The following is a 20,129-nucleotide window of genomic DNA, read 5'->3' as shown; positions in this document are numbered from 1 at the left end:
AAGACTTGGGGAGCGGGGGCTGGGGGAGGAGGCGCGGAGGGACGGGAGGGAGGGGAAGGCTTCTCGGAGGAGGCGGCCCCGGGGCTGCACGGGGTCGAGCCGAGGATGCGTCTGGGCGGTGACCGCCCCGGACCACGCCCGGAATCTGGACGCTCCCTCGGGAGCTCACCGGGCTCTAGGAATTGGGACCCGGGGCCGAAGGCGGGGGAGGGGCTCGGGGACCCCTGAACAGACCCCCCCATCCCCCCAGCCTAGCAGCCCCGTGGCCCCCCACAATCACACGGTCCCCTAGACCCCTCCCTCCGACGCCCCCACCCACACCGCCCGGAGGCTCCCCAACTCTTTCACACAGGCGCCCTGGCGGGCCCCAGAGCCGCGATCTCCGGGCCAGGGCCCTCCGGGCCCCGTGTCCCCACGTCCCCGTGTCCCCGTGTGCCCGCGGCCACTCACGTGGAGCCGGCGTTCGGAGCCCGCGGGGCGGCGCCCTCTCCCCTCCCGGCAGCGGAACGTCGGCGGCGGGGCGGCGGCGGAGCCGTGCACCGGAATGGCGCCGGACCGCTTTTCCGGGGGCACCGAAGCCGGGCCGAGCGCTGCTGAGGGCAGGAAGGCCCCAACGGCACCCCAGCGGCTCCCCAGAACTCGGGCCTAGCCTGTGGGCGTGGACCGCTCCGGACCGGGAGGCCCTGTGTCCCCAGCGGCGGGGTGGGGCCCTCCGGGAAGTGCCGACCTGGCCGCCGCCTGGTGCAGCGCCCTCAGGGGCCCCCACATCCTGTCCTCTTAGGCCCCCCATGTTGTTCCCCTTAGCCCCCCCCACTCGTGTCTCGGAGCCCCCTCATATCGCGGCTCCTCGTGCTCCATCCCTCTAAATCCCCCCTTATCTTGTCCCCCCAAGAGTCCTTCCACATCCTGATCCATTAGTCCTCCTGCATCCTGCCCTCTCAGCCCCCAGAGACTCCGTCCTCTGCCCTCCTAAATCCCCCCAATCCCCTACACTCTGTTCCCTGCAGGTCCCCCCACATCGTTGTGTTCCATCCAGTCTTCCTGTATCCAGCCCCCAGCCCCCTCAGTCCCTCTACACCCTGTCCCCCCAGCATCTCCCCACACTGTCACTCTAAATCCCCCATATTCTGTTCCCTGCAGTCCCCCCACTCCATTCAGTCTTCCCATAGTCTGTCTCCTCAGTCTCTCAACGTTCTATACTGTTTCCCTCAGACAACCCCCACCATGGCCTTATTATTCCCCCCCAGACCCTGTTTCCCTTCCACTCCCTCCTCCAGGCCTCAACCCCCTCAAAGACCCCCTCTGTGCCCTCCCCCACAATCCTCATATTTCAGATACCCAGGCCCCCTCCTGAGACCTTCCCCCTCAGAGCTCTCCCACCCCAGATTCCTGGGGAATCCCAGGCTAGAAACCCACCTCTCATGCTGACTAGCTCTGTGACCATGGGTCTACATGACCTCTCTCAACCCCAGTTTCCTCTTTTAGAAAATATGGGTGATGATACCGGTAGTATCTGCCTCACAGGGTTGTAAGGATCCAAAGAGACTGTGTAGGATGTATGTGTGTGTGGGTGTCTACACACGTATATACATATACATACATATATATACTGTCATTATTACTATTCCAGCCACCGAGTCTCCTCCAAATATCCCAACCCAAAAAAGGACTAGAGTGCTACCCCCTCATATACAAACATTTTCTTCCATGTTAGACTTCTCGCTCTACATCCCTAATTGGTCTCCACCACCCCAGGGACATCAGATACACACACACACACACACACACACACACACACACACACACATGCACGTTTACGTGTCTCCCTAACATGCCCTTGTTCACCTCAGAAAGAGATGGTGGGGGCGGGAGAGGAAAGAAGAAATAGCATTGTATATAGCACCTATTGTGGGCCAGGAACAGGGCTAGACACTTACAGATATCTTATTTAGCCTTCACAACAACCCTGAGAGGTGGGTGCTGTGTTATTCCCACTTCACAGTTAGGGAAACAGACAAGCTAAGCAACTTGCTCAGGGTCACTCAGGCTGCATTTGAAGCCCAGGCCCAGTGCTATATCCACTCTACCACCTAGCTAACCAGGTAGAACATGAAGGACTTTGTTCTAAGCACTCGGCTGAAATTGGAGGATATAAACGGGACCCAGCCTCAAAGGCTTATATTCTAGTGGAGAAAGACTGTGTAAAAGGAAGTTGAAGTGGGAGGAGAAAAACCCAGGCTGGGGCAAAGGTGACTGGTGAGATGACTAGTAAGGACAGAGAAATCCAGATTTGCTGAGAGTGAAGTGAACATGGCTGGGGCCCCTAATGAAATGGTGGTTGTGGCTAGGGACACAGCAATCAGCAAAGCTGTCCTCAGAGCAGAGCTATCTCCAGTGTGAGATTGCTACTGAGGAGAAGGTGGAGAATTCAGAGTGAATGGAGCCCGAAATAAAGAGCATGGGTGCCCCTAATAAAATACAATCTGATAGGACCCAGTCCTCTGAAGCCTATTAGATCTAGAATCAAGACTCCTGAATCCATACAGGTGCCTTGATTAATCTTCATATACCAGATTCCTCTTAAAATAGCTCTCCCTGCTACACCCCATATCTCAGAGAATTTCCCCCATATTATATTCTCTTCAGGCCCTTCAGAGACCTTCATCCTCTTGAAGTCCTCACCAAATGCATTTCTATTCTGTCTTTTTTTATAACTGCCCTTCTGTCCTGTCCCACCCATATACACACATAGCCCACTCCCCTCACAGATATTTTTCCACACATGAACCTTCTCTCCCCTCACCCCATCTGCCTCATCCCCATGCATAATTCCTCCCCATCCCATGACCATAAAGTAACCAAATGAAATCCTTTTCCATTTTAGTTAGTAAACTTCAATCTGATTATTGTTTTCAAATCTAAACTGCTTCCTTAAAATACTCTCAGCTCATGACAGGGACTTAAATGTGAAGGAGGACAGGGGCAGTGGCTGTCAAGTCTTCCTAAAAAAAAAAAAATGAACCAGAAGCTTCTTGTCCTCCTCTGTCCTTTAGAGATGGGGCCAAGACCCTCCTCCCCCTCCCACAAAACACGCATCACACAGAGCAGCTTGATAGCAGGTGTTTCATCACTCAGCTCTGCCACAGGTAGAAACTACAGGTGAGAGTCTATACAGAATATGAAGAGCTGTCTAAAAGCCAGACATTTTATCATTATTCATAGCCCACCCCCACAACAGCCACTGGAAACAGGATCTTTTCTCTAGCTCTAAAAGACAGGTGTTCCCCAGACCTCAGCACCTGAAAGATCCTTTCAGCCAGCCCCCTTTCACTCCCCTTTCCACACACACACACACACACACACACACACACACACATGAATACACACACACACATACCTCCACCTCTTACTAGGTAAACAGAAAGGGGCTTTACTTCCTGCTCAGCCCAGATTCTCACCCTGGTAAGGCTGCCTTCTAAGGAGTGTCAGGCACAATCCTCTCACAACCTCACAGCTGTAAGGTGCTCAGTCAATACCTTCTCAAAGAGCTCTTTATTTCCCCCAGGGTAGCTAGGCCAGCTCCACTGTAGGGTCATCCTTAATGTCATACAGTGATTTGGTGAAGGGCTGGCATGAAGCTGTCCAGGCTGTGGATAGGAAGGACTGGGATTTGGCCTTGGAACTATTCTCCAGAATTGAAGAGCCTTCTTCCAAGATCTGCTTCAACATGGGCTGTGTGCACCTGCTAACTGGAAATCCAGAGGCAGCCCTGCAGGTGAGTGGGCAAAGGAATGGGAGGGATGCTAGTGAGGCCTAGGATTATATCCCAAACCTTATAGCTCAGACATCCAAAGCCTGAGATCAGGACGAATTAGCACCCCAACCTCCTGAGTATCCTATAACTTCTAGAAAAGATGGGGTCATGGAGATGTGAAAGGAGAAAAGAGAGAATCTGAATGAGAGGAGGCCATTCACTCAAAACACACCCCACCAGGCACACACTGTATTTCCCAATCCAGAATTGACTGCTCCCAGCTTCCCCATCCATAAGGGCACAATATGGGGTAAAGAGAGTCAGATCTAAACTAAAATACAATGACTTACTTGGAAACGTGTTTTGTATGACTACAGATGTATAACATGTCATATTGCTAGCTTTCTCAATGGGGAAGAGAGGGGTAGGGAGAGAGAGAATTTGGAAATTTGAAAAAAGGATGTTAAAATTGTTTTTATGTATTATTGGGGGGAAATAAAATATTAAATTTTTTAAAAAGAAAATAAAGTTCTCAAAAAAATATAAAATGCAATTAAACCAAATATTTATTGAGGTTGAATCTAGTAGCACCTGAAGTTTTTGCTTCCTTATGAGACAGTGTCCGATCCATCAGTGGGCATATGGATGAAGCCATTCTGAAAGACAAACATGAAGCACCATGCCTAGAACAACAGATACTTAGTGAATGTTTGTTGAATAGAGTTGAATCAGATGGACCAGGGAATGGTTCTCCAATGTTTCCTACTGGTGCTATAAAGAGACTAGGCAAATCCACACAAAATATTTTGGCCATCTTCTTGAGTTCCCATGGGTGATAGGAATAACTTGAAAGTTGGAATGGGTATGCAGGTGAGGATGACAAGACAGGCTGAGAGGAGAACAAACATAATACTTAGAATATAACCCAACCATAAAAACTTTAGATGCATTCTGGCCCCTTTTCCATGCTGTGGGCAGAAGATGTTTTAGTCATATTGGTTTTTTAATACATCTCATCTCCTAGGCACACTACCCCCAGGACTGAGTCATGTTCTTCTGTGGTAAAAGATTACAAGAGTAATTGTGACTATGGAATTCTAGTTCCTATTCCATCACTTAATTGTGACCTCAGGCAATTCAGCTTCTTTGAACCTCAGTTGTTTTATCTGAATGATGTGGATAATAATCCTTTACCCATTTAAATTATAATTCAATAATCATTTATTAATCAAACAATCAAAATCAATCAAAAAGAACTCATTAAGGGTTTACTACACATCAGACACTATGCTAAGTTTGGGGATACAAAGGAATGCTTTAAAAAATCCCTGCCCTCAAGAAACTTAGATTTTAATGGGAGAGTCCACTTGTAAATAACTAAGTAGATCAATATATCAGTTCTATTAGGTTCCTACTATATGCTAGGAACAAGGAATACACATAAAATAAATTTCAAAATGCCTGCTAGAAAGAGCTTACATTCTAAAGGGAGAGAATAATGACATGTATAGATATATACTGAATAAATGCAAATAAATCCAAAGTAGACAAATACAAGGAAACTTGAGAGAGGGGACACTAACAATTAAGATAAGCTGGAAGGGCTTCCCACAGAAGGTGATATTTGAGCTCCACCTTCAAGGAAGAAAAAAATTCTATGAGGCGGATATGAGGAGAAAGTACAATCCAGGTTGGGGCACAGTCAGTGTAAAAATTATGGAAAGGGGAAATTAAGTGTCCTGTTTGAGAAACTGAGAGAAGACCAGTTTGTTGAAATCACAGAGTGGAGAAGGAGAAGCTAAGTTCAGTGAGACTGGAGAAATAGGTTGAAGCTAGGTAATAAAGGGATTTATAAGCTAAACAGAAGAGTTTATACTTTATTCTTAAGACAGTAGAGAGCCAGTGGAGTTGACTGAGTGGGAGGAGTGTAAAAGTCAGAACTATACATGAGAGCGATCACTTTGGCAGCTGTGTATGGAGGATATACTAAAGCAGAGAGAGACTAGAGATAGGAAATGCAGTTAAAAGGCCATTGCCATAACTTGGGTGAACAGTGATGAGGACTTGAACTAAAGTGGGAATTGTGTGAGAGAAATGTTGTTGAGGTAAAAATGACAAGATTTGGCAGCTGATAGGATATTTGGGGTAAAGGAGGATGAGGCATCCATGATTACACCAAGGTTATGAATCTAGGACACTAGAAGAATGACAGTGCCTTCAACAAAGATCTCAGAGTTCCAAAGAGGGATGGGTTTGGACAGAAAGACAAGTTCTGTTTTTAACATGCTGAGTTTGAGATGTGTCTGAGAGATCCAGTTTGAAATCTCCAATAGGCAAGTGAATTGTGCAGGAGCAAAGCCCAGGGGAGAAACTAGGACTGGATACGGGGGCCAAACAGAATTAAGTGACTTGCCCAGGGTGACGCTTCTAGTAAGTGTCTGAGGTCAGATTGAATTCAGGAAGATGAGTTTTCCCGATTCCAAGCCCAGTGCTTTTATCCACTGTACCACCTAGCTGCCACATTCATCTGCATAGAGAAGATAATTAAACTCATAGGAGCTGATAAAGTCATTCAGAGAATGTATTAAAAGACAAGAGTAGAGGACCTAGGACTGAACCACGGGGAAAAACCCACAATTAAGGGAAGTGAAGTGGTTGATGAAGCAGATGTACAGTCACGAAAAACATATTTCCTTGTTAGTCATGCTGTAAAAGAAAACAGAGATTAAAAAAAGAAGAAAAAGTGAAGTATGCTTTAATCTGCATTTAGACTCTATCAGTTCTTTCTCTGGAGTTGGAAAACATTTTTTATCATGTCCTTCAGAACAGTCTTGGATCATCTGTATTGCTGAGGATAGCTAAATCATTCACAGTTGACCATTATATAATATTACAGTTACAGTATACAGTGTTCTCCTGGTTCTTCTGTTCATTTCACTTTGCATCAGTTCATGTAAGTCTTTCCAAGTTTTCTGAAAGCATCCTGCTCATCATTTTTCATAGAACAATAGAATCACATACAAAAATTTGTTCAACCTTTCCCCAATTGCTGAGCATCCCCTCAGTTTCCAATTCTTTGCCATCACTAAAAGAGCTGCCATAAATATTTTTGTATGTATGGGTCCTTTTCCTTTTCATTTTTTAATCTGTTTGGGATGCAGACCTAATAGTGGTATTGCTTGATCAAAGGGCATACACATTTTTATAGCCCTTTGGGTATAGTTCCAAATTGTCTACAGAATGTTTGAATCAGTATATCACTTCACCAGCAATGTATTCATGTCTCCATTTTCTCACATCCCCTCCAATATTTCTCTCATATTAGACAATCTGATAGGTATGAGGTGGTAGCTCAGAGTTGTTTTAATTTGCATTTCTCTAATCAATAGTAATGTAGAGCATTTTTTATGTGACTATAGACAGCTTTGAGTACTTATCTGAACACTTATTGTTCATATGCTTTAACCATTTATCAGCTGAGGAATCGCTCTTATTTCTGTAGATTTCACTCAGTTCTCTACATAGCTGAGAAATTAGGTCTTTATCAGAGAAACTTGCTATAAAACTCTTTTACACTTATGTATTTCCCTATATCCTATTTTCTCCCTATTTATCCTACTCTTTCTCCTTTTACCCTGTCCACCCTCAAAAGTGTTTTGCTTCTTATTTTTACCTACTCTAGTCTGCCCTCCCTTCTATCAGCAAGACCCCTTTCTCTTATCTCCTTTCCTTCCTATTTCCTGTAGGATAAGACAGAGTTCTATACCCAATTGAATGTGTGTGCTATTCCCTCTTTGAACCAATTCCAGTGAGAGTAAGGATCATCTCTCTTCCCCACTTTCACTTCCCCCATCTCCCCCACCACTGTAAAAGCTCTTTTATGTGAAATAATTTATTCCATTCCACCTCTCCTTTTCCCCTTCTCCCAATGCATCCCTGTTTCTCATTCCTTAATTTTGTTTTTTTTAGATAAGCGTCCCTTCATAGTCAGCCCATACCTGTGTTCTCTGTCTGTGTTTACTCCTTTTAACTGCCCTAATAATGAGAAAGTTTTAGGAGTTACAAGTATGGTTTTCCCATGTAGGAATGTAAACAGCTTATTGAATCTCTTATAATTTCTCATTTTATGCTCCTCTTAAGTCTTGTGTTTGAAAGAAAAATTTTCTATTCAGCTCTAGTATTTTGATCAGAAATTCTTGAAAGTCCTTTATTTCACTGAATATCTATTTTTGTCCTGAAGGATTATACTGAGTTTGCTGGGTAGGTAATTCTTGATTGCAGTCCTAGCTCTTTTTCTCTTCAGAATATACTATTCTAAGCCCTCTGAGCCTTTAATGTAGAAACTACTAAATCTTGTGTTATCCTGACTGTGGCTCCACAATTTTTGAATTGTTTCTTTTTAGAAACTCTAGAAAATAGTAATATTTTCTCCTTGGTCTGAGAACTCTGAAATTTGGTTCTAATATTCCTGTGAGTTTTCATTTTGGAATCTTGTTCAGGAGGTGATTAGTGGAATCTTTCAATTTCTATTTTATCCTTTAATTCAAGAATATCAGGGCAGTTTTCTTTGGTGATTTCTTAAAAGATGGTATCTAGGCTCTTTTTTTATCATGACTTTTAGGTAGTTCAGTAATTCTTAAATTGTCCCTTCTAGATCTATTTTCCAGGTCAGTTGTTTTTCCAATGAGATATTTCACACTTTAATTTTTTTTCATTCTTTTGACTTTGTTTTATTATTTTATGATGTCTCTGTCATAAAGTCATTAGCTTCCACTTGCCCACTTCTAATTTTTAAGGAATTGTTTTCTTCAGTGAATTTTTGTACCTCTTTTTTCATTTGGCCAATTCTACTTTTTAAGGCATTTTTCTCTTTGTTGAATTTTGTGCCTCTTTCATCATTTGACTTATTCTGGTTTTAAGGTGTTATTTTCTTCAGGAGTGTGTGTATGTGTGTGTGTGTGTGTGTATGTATATGTGTGTATGCATGTGTGCCTCAGTTACCAAACTGTTGACTCTTTTTTCATGATTTTCTTATAACACTCTCATTTCTCTTCCCAATTTTTCCTCTACCTCTCTTACTTGATTAAAAAAATTGAGCTCTTCCATGGCCAGAGACCAAGTTATATTTTCCTTTGAGGCTTGACATGTAGCCGTTTTGACTTTGTTGTCTTCTTTTGAGTTTGTGTTTTGATCTTCCCTGTCATGATAGTAATGTTCTATAGTCAGGATATTTTTCTGTTATTTGCTCATTTTTCCAGTCTTTTTCTTGACTTTTAACTCTATGCTAAAGTGGAGCTCTGCTTCCAGAGTAGAGGAGGCACTATCCTAAACTTCAGGTTTTTTGTGTAGCTATCTTTAGAGATAATTCCAGAGACCTATAAATTTTCGGTTCTTCCAAGATGGTGTAATCTAGGAAGAGATATGTTCACTGCTCTCCTGATCTGTGCTCTAGACTGTGAGAAACCATAAACACTCTTTTCCACCCTGGAACTATGACCAGAATCCCAACTCTACTGAGGTCACAAGCTCTGGTGTGCTCATGCTGCTCCTTGCCCTGGTACTAAGACCCAGGTCTGTGACTCAGATTCAAGAATGGACAATGCAACAGAGTCTTGGGACTGGTGCCAGTATAAGGACCCTTGTAATCTTCAGATCAGTTGTCTTAACCCCACCTCCTTACCATCTGTGGGCTGAAAGATCTTGAAACTACCACTACTGCCACTGTTTCAGTTACATTCTCTTTCCCCCTCTCCCCTAACTCTCAACACTTCCCCCTCTCCCCAAGGCCTGCTGCTGGTTTTGGTTTTCTACAGTGCAGCCTGTTCTGAGCTAAGCTCCACACTCACCCCAGTGCAGCCAACCTTTCCTGCTAACCTTCTAAGTTGTCATAGGCTGGAAAATTGTTTCACCCTCTCCTTTGGTGGGTTCTGCCGCTCCAGAATTTGTTCTGAAGTGTTATTTAAAGTTGTTTGGAGGGGAAATTTGGGAGAGCTCAAGTGAGTTCCTTCCTTTTTCTTCACATCTTGGTGCTACCCCAGGAAGTCTTTTAAGGATGGGAAATACGGGGTATGTTTGAAGACAGTGGAGAAGGAACCAGTAAGTGTTAAAGAATAAAGAAAGGGGGAAATGATTGAAGTTGTAACCTGCTATAGAAGATAAGGGATAGGATAAAGGACATATACAGAGGGGTTAGCCTTGAGGAGAAGAATCTCCTGTGTGCAAGGCACTGGGGATGGAAGGATAAAAGCAAAAAAGTATCTGCCATCAAGCATCTTATATGAGGGTATACAACATATACTAATATAAGTGTAGCTTGGAAATCAAGTCTATTTGCAGAAAACTCTCATCACTGGTGAAGACTGATTACTTTGTGCTTGTGTGAGGGGTGGGTTTGGTGAGAGTTTTGGAGAGGAAAGATACTACTTCTAGCTTCTGGCTTCCAGTTTGGAAAAAAGAAATGGTTCCAGATTCTCTTCCAGGAGGTAACATAAGTGTGGTATAAGAAAAACTGAGAACAAAGAGGACATAAACAATCAGGGGGTAGAAGATGGAATATTGAGGCTGAGGAAAAGACTAGGAGGTCAATTTGGCTAGAATATAGAATTTATGAGAGGGAATAGAATAAAATATTGTTTGGAAAGTAGGTTGAAGCAGATTGTGGTGAACTTTTTGGTCAGACTTCTATCCTAGGAAGATTATTGGGGCTGCTATGTGGAAGATGGAATTGAATAGGGGAGGAACTGGAATCAGGGAGATCAAACAACTTCTTTCAGTAGTTCAGATGAGAGGTGATAAGGACCTGAATATGAGAGACTCTGGAAGTAAAATACATAAGACTTGGGGGGGAAATGTATGTATCTCGAGGGATACGCTGAGAGTCATTGTAGTATACTGGATAAAGAGACTGCTTCAGAAGCAGTAAGACATGGGTTCATATCTTGTCCCTGACATATGTATCTAGGCAGCTTTCTAAGATTTCTATTGAATTCTATTTCTATTGATCAGTCAATCAAAAAGTATTTATTAAGCATTTGCTATGTGCTAGTCACTATGCTGAACACTTTGCAAAGTAAAGTAAAAGACAGTCATTACTCTCAAGAAGAAGGAGAAGGGACTAACTGAGTAAGTAGATGTGAAAGGAAATTCCTAATGGCATGGGTACATGGTGAGTCATCTTTAAACACAAGTGGCTGACTAAGAATGGCAATATTAATAATTTGAGAAACTTCCAGGAATATGCTGAAAATAGCTCACTTGTCAGGGTGAGCATTTCCACCTTAGAAACTGACAAATAATACAAATCAGGACTTGATTTATTATTTTGTTAGTTGTCTAGATTTCAAAAAATGATCAAGAAAATTTTAATGCAAATTACAGTGTGGTATGTACATTTTTTTAGAGAGTCAGTTGTTAAACATTTATCAGGACACCTATGAATGCTGTCCATATTATAATAGAGAGACTAAAACAAAGGCATATGGCTAATCCAAAACAGGGATACCATCCTGAAATGAGATAATGATACAATCAAAGGCCTTGTACAGAGTGTCAACCAGTCCTTCATTATTTCCTACCCACATTTATGACCTCCACACTGATCTTCTATGTATTGCTTAGAGCATTATTTTTTAATATCTCGTAATTCCACTGATTAAGAACCACAATGGCTTCCCATTGCTTATAGGTATGGAATTTCAATTTTCAGCCAAGCATTTAATACCCTCCCACCTTCCTTTGCAGTCTTATCTCTTGTTACTTCCCAATATAATCCATATACTCCTATCAAATTCATCTGTTTGCTCTTCCTTGAACATATCATATTTCTGCATCTAACTTTGAACCTGCCAGTCTCCCTAAACCTGAAACACCCCATCTCCTCTGCCAATCTATGTCCTTCATTTAAAATCTGGATCAAAATTCCTGTTGCTTGAGAAACTTATTCCATTCTTATCTCTTTTCTCCAAAATTCCCTGGTTTTTACAGCATCTCCTCATACTTACAGCATATGCAACTTCATAGAATTTTAGAGGTATAGAAAGTACTTTGGAGATCATTTTAGTAGAATTCTCCTTTTGTAAATGGGTAAAGGGAATCTCAGAGAGGGGAAGTGATTTGCCCAAGGTAATAAACAAGCCTTAAACCCTATGTCTTCTGAATCCCAGGCCAGTGTTCTTTTCACAATATCATGCTGCTTCCCTTTTATAAGGACTACAGTCAGAAATTATCAAATTAATTGAATCAGATCTTTATTGACACTTACTTTCCTCATCTCACCGGCTTGTTTATTTAACTAGTGGCAGCTGTCTTCATAAAGGCATATTCAGGAATCCATTACACCTACTTCACACAAATTGTCACTTAAAACAAATGGTAAATATTTACTTCCAACACTATGTTTTTTAAACATCCCCTTGATGTTGTGAAGGAGACATTTGAGGACTAGATGTGCAGATAAGGAGAAGTTAATAAACAGTCCATTAAGTTGAAAACAGGACTAGTACAAATAAAATCTGACGAATTTGAGGATTGAAACCCACACTCATACTTTAAACTGAAGTGTGCAATTTCAGAGAAACATACTTCCCTCGTTTAGGTAGAGGGTGATGAGGTAGAAAAGAGTGCTTGAGCATATGAGATATAAGATAAGATGCAGGATGTGACCAGCCAGAAAAGTGATCAAAGAAGACTGTGTGTTGAAGCCCCCATCGTGGACTTACCTATGTGTTTTCACAAAGCGCCTCCAATTCCAGAACAGTTCTTCCCTCCCTCTTCCTATTCTTTATTCTTAACTGCATGATAAAGGCTGGCCAGACTAGCTGAAGTCCCAGGCATTTGTGAGTTGTGCTTGCTCCTTTCATTCTCTTGTCCCCTTTCCCCTTATTCCATAAAACTGTGTTTAAACCAGACATCTAAACCCAATAACTGCCTTTATCTCCTAGGGGAAGCAGGACCCTCTGCTCCTGTAGGGGAGTGGGGCCTGCTGCCTATGCTCAGCCTCCCACGTGAAGTAGAGTCCACTGGAGCTCTGCCTCATGGGGAACAGGCCTGCTTGGGTGCATCACCCCAATAATGCCTTTCTTTAACTTGGAGATTGTTCTAGTGAATTCTTTCAGGACAATAGGACTCGCATATCTATTCCTCATCATTTCAGGTGCACCCCAACATTCTTGGGGTACACTCTGATCTAATCAGAGAGGTAGTGAATTATGGGTACATAATGTTGCATACGCTGTCATACCTGGTCACTTGGTAACTCCAATGATTGGTTTTGCTTATCTGTTTTTATTTGTTATAAGAGGGACTTCTGCAGGAGGATTGAAGGGGTATATACACATATTACAAAATGGCAGGGACTTAAAAAACAAAATATATTGATAAAATATTTTTAAAATAAAAAAATAATTGAGAGGATTCTGGAAAGATGGTGGAGTAAGTAAGAAAATTTCCAGCTCTGAAGATTTTCCTCCACAAAAGAGATAAAATAGTGGCTCAGGGTTGGGAGGGAACGTAGAGCCGTGAAAATAAATAAGAGTAGGGGAAGAACAAAGGTCCTCCTGGGACAGTTGTTGTGTTTGTCCTTTGTTTTCGAAGAGGACCATGACATTAGAAAAAATGACATGACTTGCACTTGACTTTGTTTTGAGTGAGGGAAGACTGTGCAAGGTCACAACCTCACTTTCTCTTCCTGAGCCATCTGGATCCAGTGACCAGATATTCATCAGGATGACTGGAGACAGCCCAGGATGCAATGGGAGACCTTGACCTTTTAGGCTAAGGCCTTTTCAGGTACTCACTTAAAGTGAGGTAATGCCCATTCAGTGAATAGACAGACCTCTTTAAAAACTAGTCAGAGGGATGGCCCTTTAATAGAAAAGAAAAAGATAAATATATAAATCACACTGGGAGGGGCAGGAGCCTCAGGGTTGTTGTTTCAAAGAGGAACTGTGACTATTGGCATTTACTCTAAACCAGGAGGGTCCAAAAACAGCCATTGAGTGGAGGTTGGGCAGGGACCCATTTTTGTTCAATCTGTGGGCTTCAGAGTACACTGAGTCTAAGATTTTAGGGGAGAAAAGAAAGAAAGAGAGAGAGAGAAAGAAAGAAAGAAAGAATGAAAGGAAAGAAGGAAGAAAGGAAGGAAAGAAAAAAGAGAAAAGGAAAGGGAAGGGAAGGGAGGGGAAGGAATCAAATCTAGTCAATGTACCCCAAGTTAACTGGGCAGCTTCTGGCCATCAAAATTTACCTTCTTTTGGAGAGGAGAAGGAAAGGGAGAGGGCTAGGGTGAGAGAGAGGATGAGCTGAGTTACTCAGCTAGCTGGGTCCCCATGTAGGCAGCTCAGTCTACTACCCACAGATTGTGTTCCTCCTTCATTTTGGAAGGGGATCATGACATCAGAGCAATCCCTGGGACAGTCAGAAAAGATCTGAAGAAAAATCCCTGGGCCATATTTCATGCCTGTGAAGAGTAAACACCTCCCCAGACTAGGGACCACTTAAACTACAATCTGCAAGCCCTGGGTTGGGAGGCTGCCTCTGCCCTAGCTAGAGGAACTTTTACCCCCAGGACAATGAGGGGAGTTTGGCATCAGAGCTGGGGAAGATCTAGAGAACCTTGGCTGACAAAGAACACTAGATTCAACTGTGCTGCTGAGATGTGGTGGGGCAAGAAGGAACCAGCACATATGGGTGAGTGAAGAAGCGGTGGGGCAGGGACTCCACTGGCTATGGGCACTTATAGGAGGCTGGAGGTCTTGGTTTCAGTTTAAGGTCAAAGGGGAGAAGTGAAGAGGATCTAAGGCCATAGGCACCATCCCCCATACCCCAGTACTAGAGGTGATTATAAAGACTAAACTAACACCAAAAAAATGCATAGGCAAAGAAGAAAGAATCCAACCAATCCAATCCAGGAATTACTATGGGAATAGACAAGACCAGGTTCATCTTCAGAGGAGAATATTGAAGCAAAGAAACCATCTTCTACCCCATCTTCTACCTAATATCAAATGACCACCTGCCCAAAAAAAATTCACTGAAGAACTTAAAGAAAAACTTTAAAAATCAAATAAGAGAGATTGAGGAAAAACTAAAAAGAAAAATAAGAATAATCCAAGAAAAATAAGATTATGAAAAGAAAGTCAACCAATTAGAAAAGGAGATCCAGAATCTTAAAGAAGAAAATGACTTCTTGAAAATCAGAATTAGGCAAGGGGAAGCCAGCAAAGTCATGAGATAAGAAATAAAAAAGCAAAATATAAAGAATGAAAAAATAGAAGAGAATGTGAAACATCTCATAAAGAAAATCAAGAGAACAGATCAAGAAGAGAAAACAAGAATAATTAGGCTACTTCTGAAAGCTATGATCAAAAAAAGAATTGATACAATAATACAAGAAGTAATTAAAGAAAATTATCCTGAAGCAAGAAGGGAAAATAGAAATTTAAAAAATCCACTTATCACCACCTGAAAGAGATCTTACAACAAAAACTCATAGGAACATTATAGTTAAATTCTGAAACCCCCAGCTCAACGGCAAAATATTACCAACAACAAGAAAAAAACAATTTACATATGATGGTACCACAGTTAGAATCACACAAGACCTAGCATTAGTGACACTAAAAGATCAAGGGTCTTGAAACACTATATATTGAAGAGCAAAAGATCTGTGGTTCAGGCCTAAAATATCATATCCAGCAAAGCTAAGCATAATTCTGAATGAAAAAAAAAGGATATTTAATGAATTGTCAGACTTTCAGGATTTTATTTAAAAAAAAAAGCCTGAATTTAATAGAAGATTTGACATCTAAGAGAAACATAAGGTACATACCAATGACCAATTACAAGGAACTCATTAAGGATAGACTATTTACTTTTTACATATGAAAAATGTAAAACTTATGTCTAAGATTGTTATTAGTGATTAGGTAGCTTATAAGAAAGATGGGGCCAACCTGTATGACTCAAAAAGTAAAACTGTTCAAGAACAGCAAAAAGAGTAAATGTCTTATACAAATGAGGTGCCAGAGGAAGAACCAATACAGAGGAATTAAATGGGAGAGAGGAATTGTTAATTCTGAAAACCTGCTTTCATCAGAAATGGGTTCAAGAAGGAAAAATCATATACATCTAGAGAGTATAAAAGTCTTTTAAATTTAGAAAGAAATAAAGCTGTAAGGGGATGGGGAGGAGGGAGAAGATAAGGGAGGAATTTTTAGAGGAGAGGGTGAGGGAATAGATTAAAAGGGGGATATAGAAGGGTATTTAGGTCAATGAAAATGGGAGGATAAGGGAGGGATTCCTGGGAAGATAAGAGAGGGATCTTTAGAGGGGATGGTGTGGGAATAGGTCTGAGGGATGTACAAAAGGGTGTTTAATTTATGGGAAGGGGAGGATAAAGGAGGGATTGTTGTGGGGGGGATGAGGTTAAATAATAGGAAGGCAAAGTAGCTGGTAGAAGTAAAGTAGGGGAGTTAGGACGAAAAGGAGATATGCACAAACATAAAAACAAAGATTAGGAGTAGAATCTTTTAGGGAAAGTATTTGTTTATATATGTATGTATATGTGTGTAGATATGTATATGTGTATGTATACATCAATGCCTATATATAAATATATCCATGCTTAATTGTAGTCTGGAGGGGAGGGAAAGGAGAGGAAGGGGGAGGGAAGAACGAAATAAAAAGTGTACAGCAGAGAACAAAAGAAAACCTACAAGAAAGCAAAGAGAAAATGGACAGCTTTCAATGTAATGCACAGTATTTAATATATAGGCTTTCTTGAAATGGAAAGTTATTGCTCTATATTCTGAATCTGCTCCTGTGTTCTGCTGCGCATATAATGTTGAATTTTTTTTATTTTATATTTAAGTTTATAATATATTTCTTTTTCTTTGCTTATTATATATTTAAGTTCTAGTATTTGTCTAAAAAAGGTTTTTAAAATTTTCATGAAAGATGTATGATGGGGAAAAGAAAGATGGTTAATCTTATAGTAAAAGTAAAGGATAACCAATGTACCATGTACTACATTTTCAAAATAATGTCACCTAGAGAAAGGGTTCCTAGCATTCTGGGTAGATCCACTATCAAAGATTTAGATACAAGTTGTACAGAATGAGAAAGCATAGTATATGCTTTTATATATGAGATATGCGTCATCAGAGGGAATAGCCACAGAATTGTTCACAATTCTGAAATGCCTATAATGCTTTCTTGATATGACTTATAAGAAGATGGATTTCTATGTATGTTTTATGAAAATTGGGCACATTATATTATAAACATGCCGTGTTATCTAGCTGTTTTGTGGAACTTAAGCATTTTGATTCCTTATCTTTGATCCTTAGGCATTGGATCAAACAGTGACTAAGGACTCTTGTCTGGCTGTTGGATTCTTCCTGAGAGGAGTGGTTCACTTTCAACTCGAGAGGTGAGGACAAAGTCTCCTTGTTTCTTTTCTTACAGCCTATTGTTCCCAATCTACCTTATTCTTGCTCCTCCTCCTTTCTCACTTTTCAAAATTGGCCCACCTTGCGTGCCACTCTGCTAGTCATGGTGATGGCTGTGGTCTCTCTTTGACCTTTCAGAGTTTACCAGATATCTTGGTGAGACCAGTGTGTAAAGAGACCCGGAGGCAGCATCATAATCTTTTACTCTTTCTCCTCGTTCCAAGGGAAGGTTTTATAGTTAGGGGTCTGGGAGGTCCTGAAATGATTATGGTGTAAAAAAGGTATATATAAAACAACCACAAATTAAGGAGACTGTAAACATTCAGTTCAATTCAAATAGATATTTATTAAGCTCCTAATATGTACAAAGCACTTTTCTAGGAATTGGGTTTGTAAAGAGAAAAATAAAAATAATTCCTACTTTGAATGATTCCGTAAATATAGTAAAATACACAAGGCTATGATCAAGGATGCAGCAAGGAAAGGAACTTCAGGATTTCCATCTCCAGATATGTGAATCAATTGAGAAGCCACTAGCTTTCTAATTATTACAAGAAATTTATTGAAAGGGGTGGAATTTCTAAATGTTTTGGAGGGGTAGAGGGTGGAAGTGGGAGAAGATGTATCTAAAGATTCAGAGGAAGGTACAGGAGGATCTAGCCAAGGGGATTTTCAGCCTGTGGCAGGCAGACCAGGAACTAGGAAACCAAAGAGATGAGATCATTCATGGTACCTTGGGGCTTGGAAGCACAGGAAGAAGACCATGGCCTTAACTTTGAGAACAATAAGAAGCATGGTAGGATTCCAAGGAGGAAGGTGGCACAATCAGTGTGACCAGAGAAGACTGTTTTAGAATAATCAAGCACCACTGGATACTGGGAGTGATAGTCTGAATGAGAAATGACTAAGGTTGTAGCATTCTGGATAGAGGACAGATAGGAGAGATATCGTAAAGGAAGCAGAGACAGCATTTGGCAATAAACTGAAACTGGATATTTATGTTAAAGATATTTCCTGCCCCTCCTATTTCCAAATAAATTCATCAGTTTCCTTCCCCTTCCTTTTTTTTTTTTTTGTAAGAATAAAAGGGAGAGATGAAGCTTAGCTTTTCCTAACTTTATTATTGTTGTAGTTAGCTACCTTTTTGTTGCAGCATTTCCTAACATTATTATTCTAACAGTTACCTTTTAAAACAAGGATTTGCCAGCCTTTCCACCTGTCCCCAAGCTAGGATTCTTCTGTATATAATTCCTCTCTCTCTATTCCTTTCCCTTTCCTCCTAACCAGAACTGCTTTTCCAAACTGGAACCATATTTAATAAACAGAGTATTCACTATTAACACCCTAACCATTATGTGATCTAAAGGTGACTCAGGATCTTCAAGACTGTACCAAGAAACAAAAGCTCTAACAGGTCACACCAAACTGAGGTGGTTTCTAAGATGGGAACAGTGATGGACTGTGCATCTATTGTTTGAGGACTGGCCTAAGTGGATAGAGGCTCATGCCCAGAAAGTTGGTTACCAAGGGATGGATTATTTTAGTTGTTTCAACTCATGAAACCATCTGCTAAGGCAGGAAGGGGTTTTAAACTGTGTCATTGGAGAAAATTCCCAAACTGATGAAATCAGGGATCTTTTGAAGAAGTAATATCAAACAGGGAAGCATGGTCTGGTTATAAAGGGATATTAGGAAGACAAGAAGGGAAGAAATAAATCCCACAGAGACTTCTAGACTAGGATGCAGGTGCCCCTTAAATTCCTCGGTTGGGACACCTGTGGCAAGTGATGTGGGGAAGGTGAATGCGAAGGGTACTCCACCACACAGCCGGGAGGTAGTCTTTCACTGCAACAAGATGAAATTCAATGTAGTTCTGACTATATTTGGTACTTTATCCATTTAGTCATCACAATCTCTCTCACATCTGTCTGTTGCTATACAGAACTGTACAGCCTTAGTCATGTTTCATCCAAGCTATCATTTCTTATTCTGCATTCAGCCTGCTGCTGTGCTAGATGCTATGGCTTTCTTTTTCTCCTGACGCACTAGTTGTGCCGCCTTTCGTCCTTGGGGTCCTACCGTAGCTCCCTGTTGCTCTAACAGGTGAGTCCAAGAATCCAACCCTCTGCTTCAAAGCCCTTCACTAAGCAACTGAGTCAATGAGGACCCAATCATAGAACTTATTGTACATTTCTAATACCCTTTGAGTTATAATTGATTCTCTTCTGGATCACAGGTTCCCAGAAGCTCTTTCTGATTATGCCCAGGCCTTGGTCAACCTGAGAAATAATGCCTTCATTGACTATAAGCAACTGGGTCTTCAGTACAAATTACAAGCTTGGGAGGTAAGTGTTAGAAGAAAGAAGGGAAATGGCCATGCCAATTATGTCATATCATTGCCAAAAAGCACAAAATTATTCAAGAGCTGGGTCTGTGTCTCCACATCCTTCTGAGGTTTATAGTCCTTTGCTGTGCACAGATTGCTTATGGACAGCCCCAAGATGATTTGGAGTGATCCAAAGGGGTAGATTTGGGAGAGGCAAGGGGACCCTCTTCCCCCATCTCATCACCATAGCAAGCATCTCTGTATTGTGTTAAGGGATGCAAAACACTTTGTACATGTTAACTTATCCTCACAACAACCCTGTAAGGAAGAGGCTGTTATTATTCCCATTTTGTAGATAAGAAGCTGAGGTCCAGACAAGTTAAGGAACTTGTCCAGGCTTACATAATTAAATAAATATCTGAGAAAGAATTTAAACTTAGGCCTTCTGATTCCAAGTACAAGTGCTATACCTGATCCCCAAGACCAGATCCAAGTACCTGCCACCTGACTGCTTGGTACTCTTTGGTCTCCTGACCCTGGCCTCCTTGCTGTTCCTTGCATATAACACTCTCTCTCTCAAATCCAAGTATTTTCACTGGCT

The 20,129-nt window shown here is 41.5% G+C and overlaps 2 protein-coding genes across 5 annotated transcripts in view; one reads left to right on the top strand and one right to left on the bottom strand.

Annotated features, from left to right (window-relative positions):
* The window catches only part of EXD3 (exonuclease 3'-5' domain containing 3), a 429,786-nt gene extending 429,027 nt beyond the window's left edge, over positions 1-759 (bottom strand). For 3 of the 4 annotated variants that reach the window (XM_072633114.1, XM_072633118.1, XM_072633119.1), the window contains exon 1: positions 451-759. The gene's annotated coding sequence lies outside the window, so the exon portion shown is untranslated. The remainder of the gene's footprint in view (positions 1-450) is intronic. The other variant, XM_072633115.1, reaches the window with a different exon arrangement.
* Positions 760-3,442: 2,683 nt separating this feature from the next.
* NOXA1 (NADPH oxidase activator 1) overlaps positions 3,443-20,129 on the top strand; it is a 44,486-nt gene continuing 27,799 nt past the window's right edge. Inside the window, exons 1-3 of the mRNA XM_072633113.1 lie at positions 3,443-3,775; positions 17,101-17,183; positions 19,439-19,547. Coding sequence (XP_072489214.1) covers positions 3,602-3,775; positions 17,101-17,183; positions 19,439-19,547 — 366 coding nt within the window. The 5' untranslated portion in view covers positions 3,443-3,601. The remainder of the gene's footprint in view (positions 3,776-17,100; positions 17,184-19,438; positions 19,548-20,129) is intronic.

Source organism: Notamacropus eugenii, chromosome 1, assembly GCF_028372415.1.
Source record: "Notamacropus eugenii isolate mMacEug1 chromosome 1, mMacEug1.pri_v2, whole genome shotgun sequence".
NCBI lineage: Eukaryota > Metazoa > Chordata > Mammalia > Diprotodontia > Macropodidae > Notamacropus > Notamacropus eugenii.
This window is presented reverse-complemented; position numbering and strand designations above follow the sequence as displayed.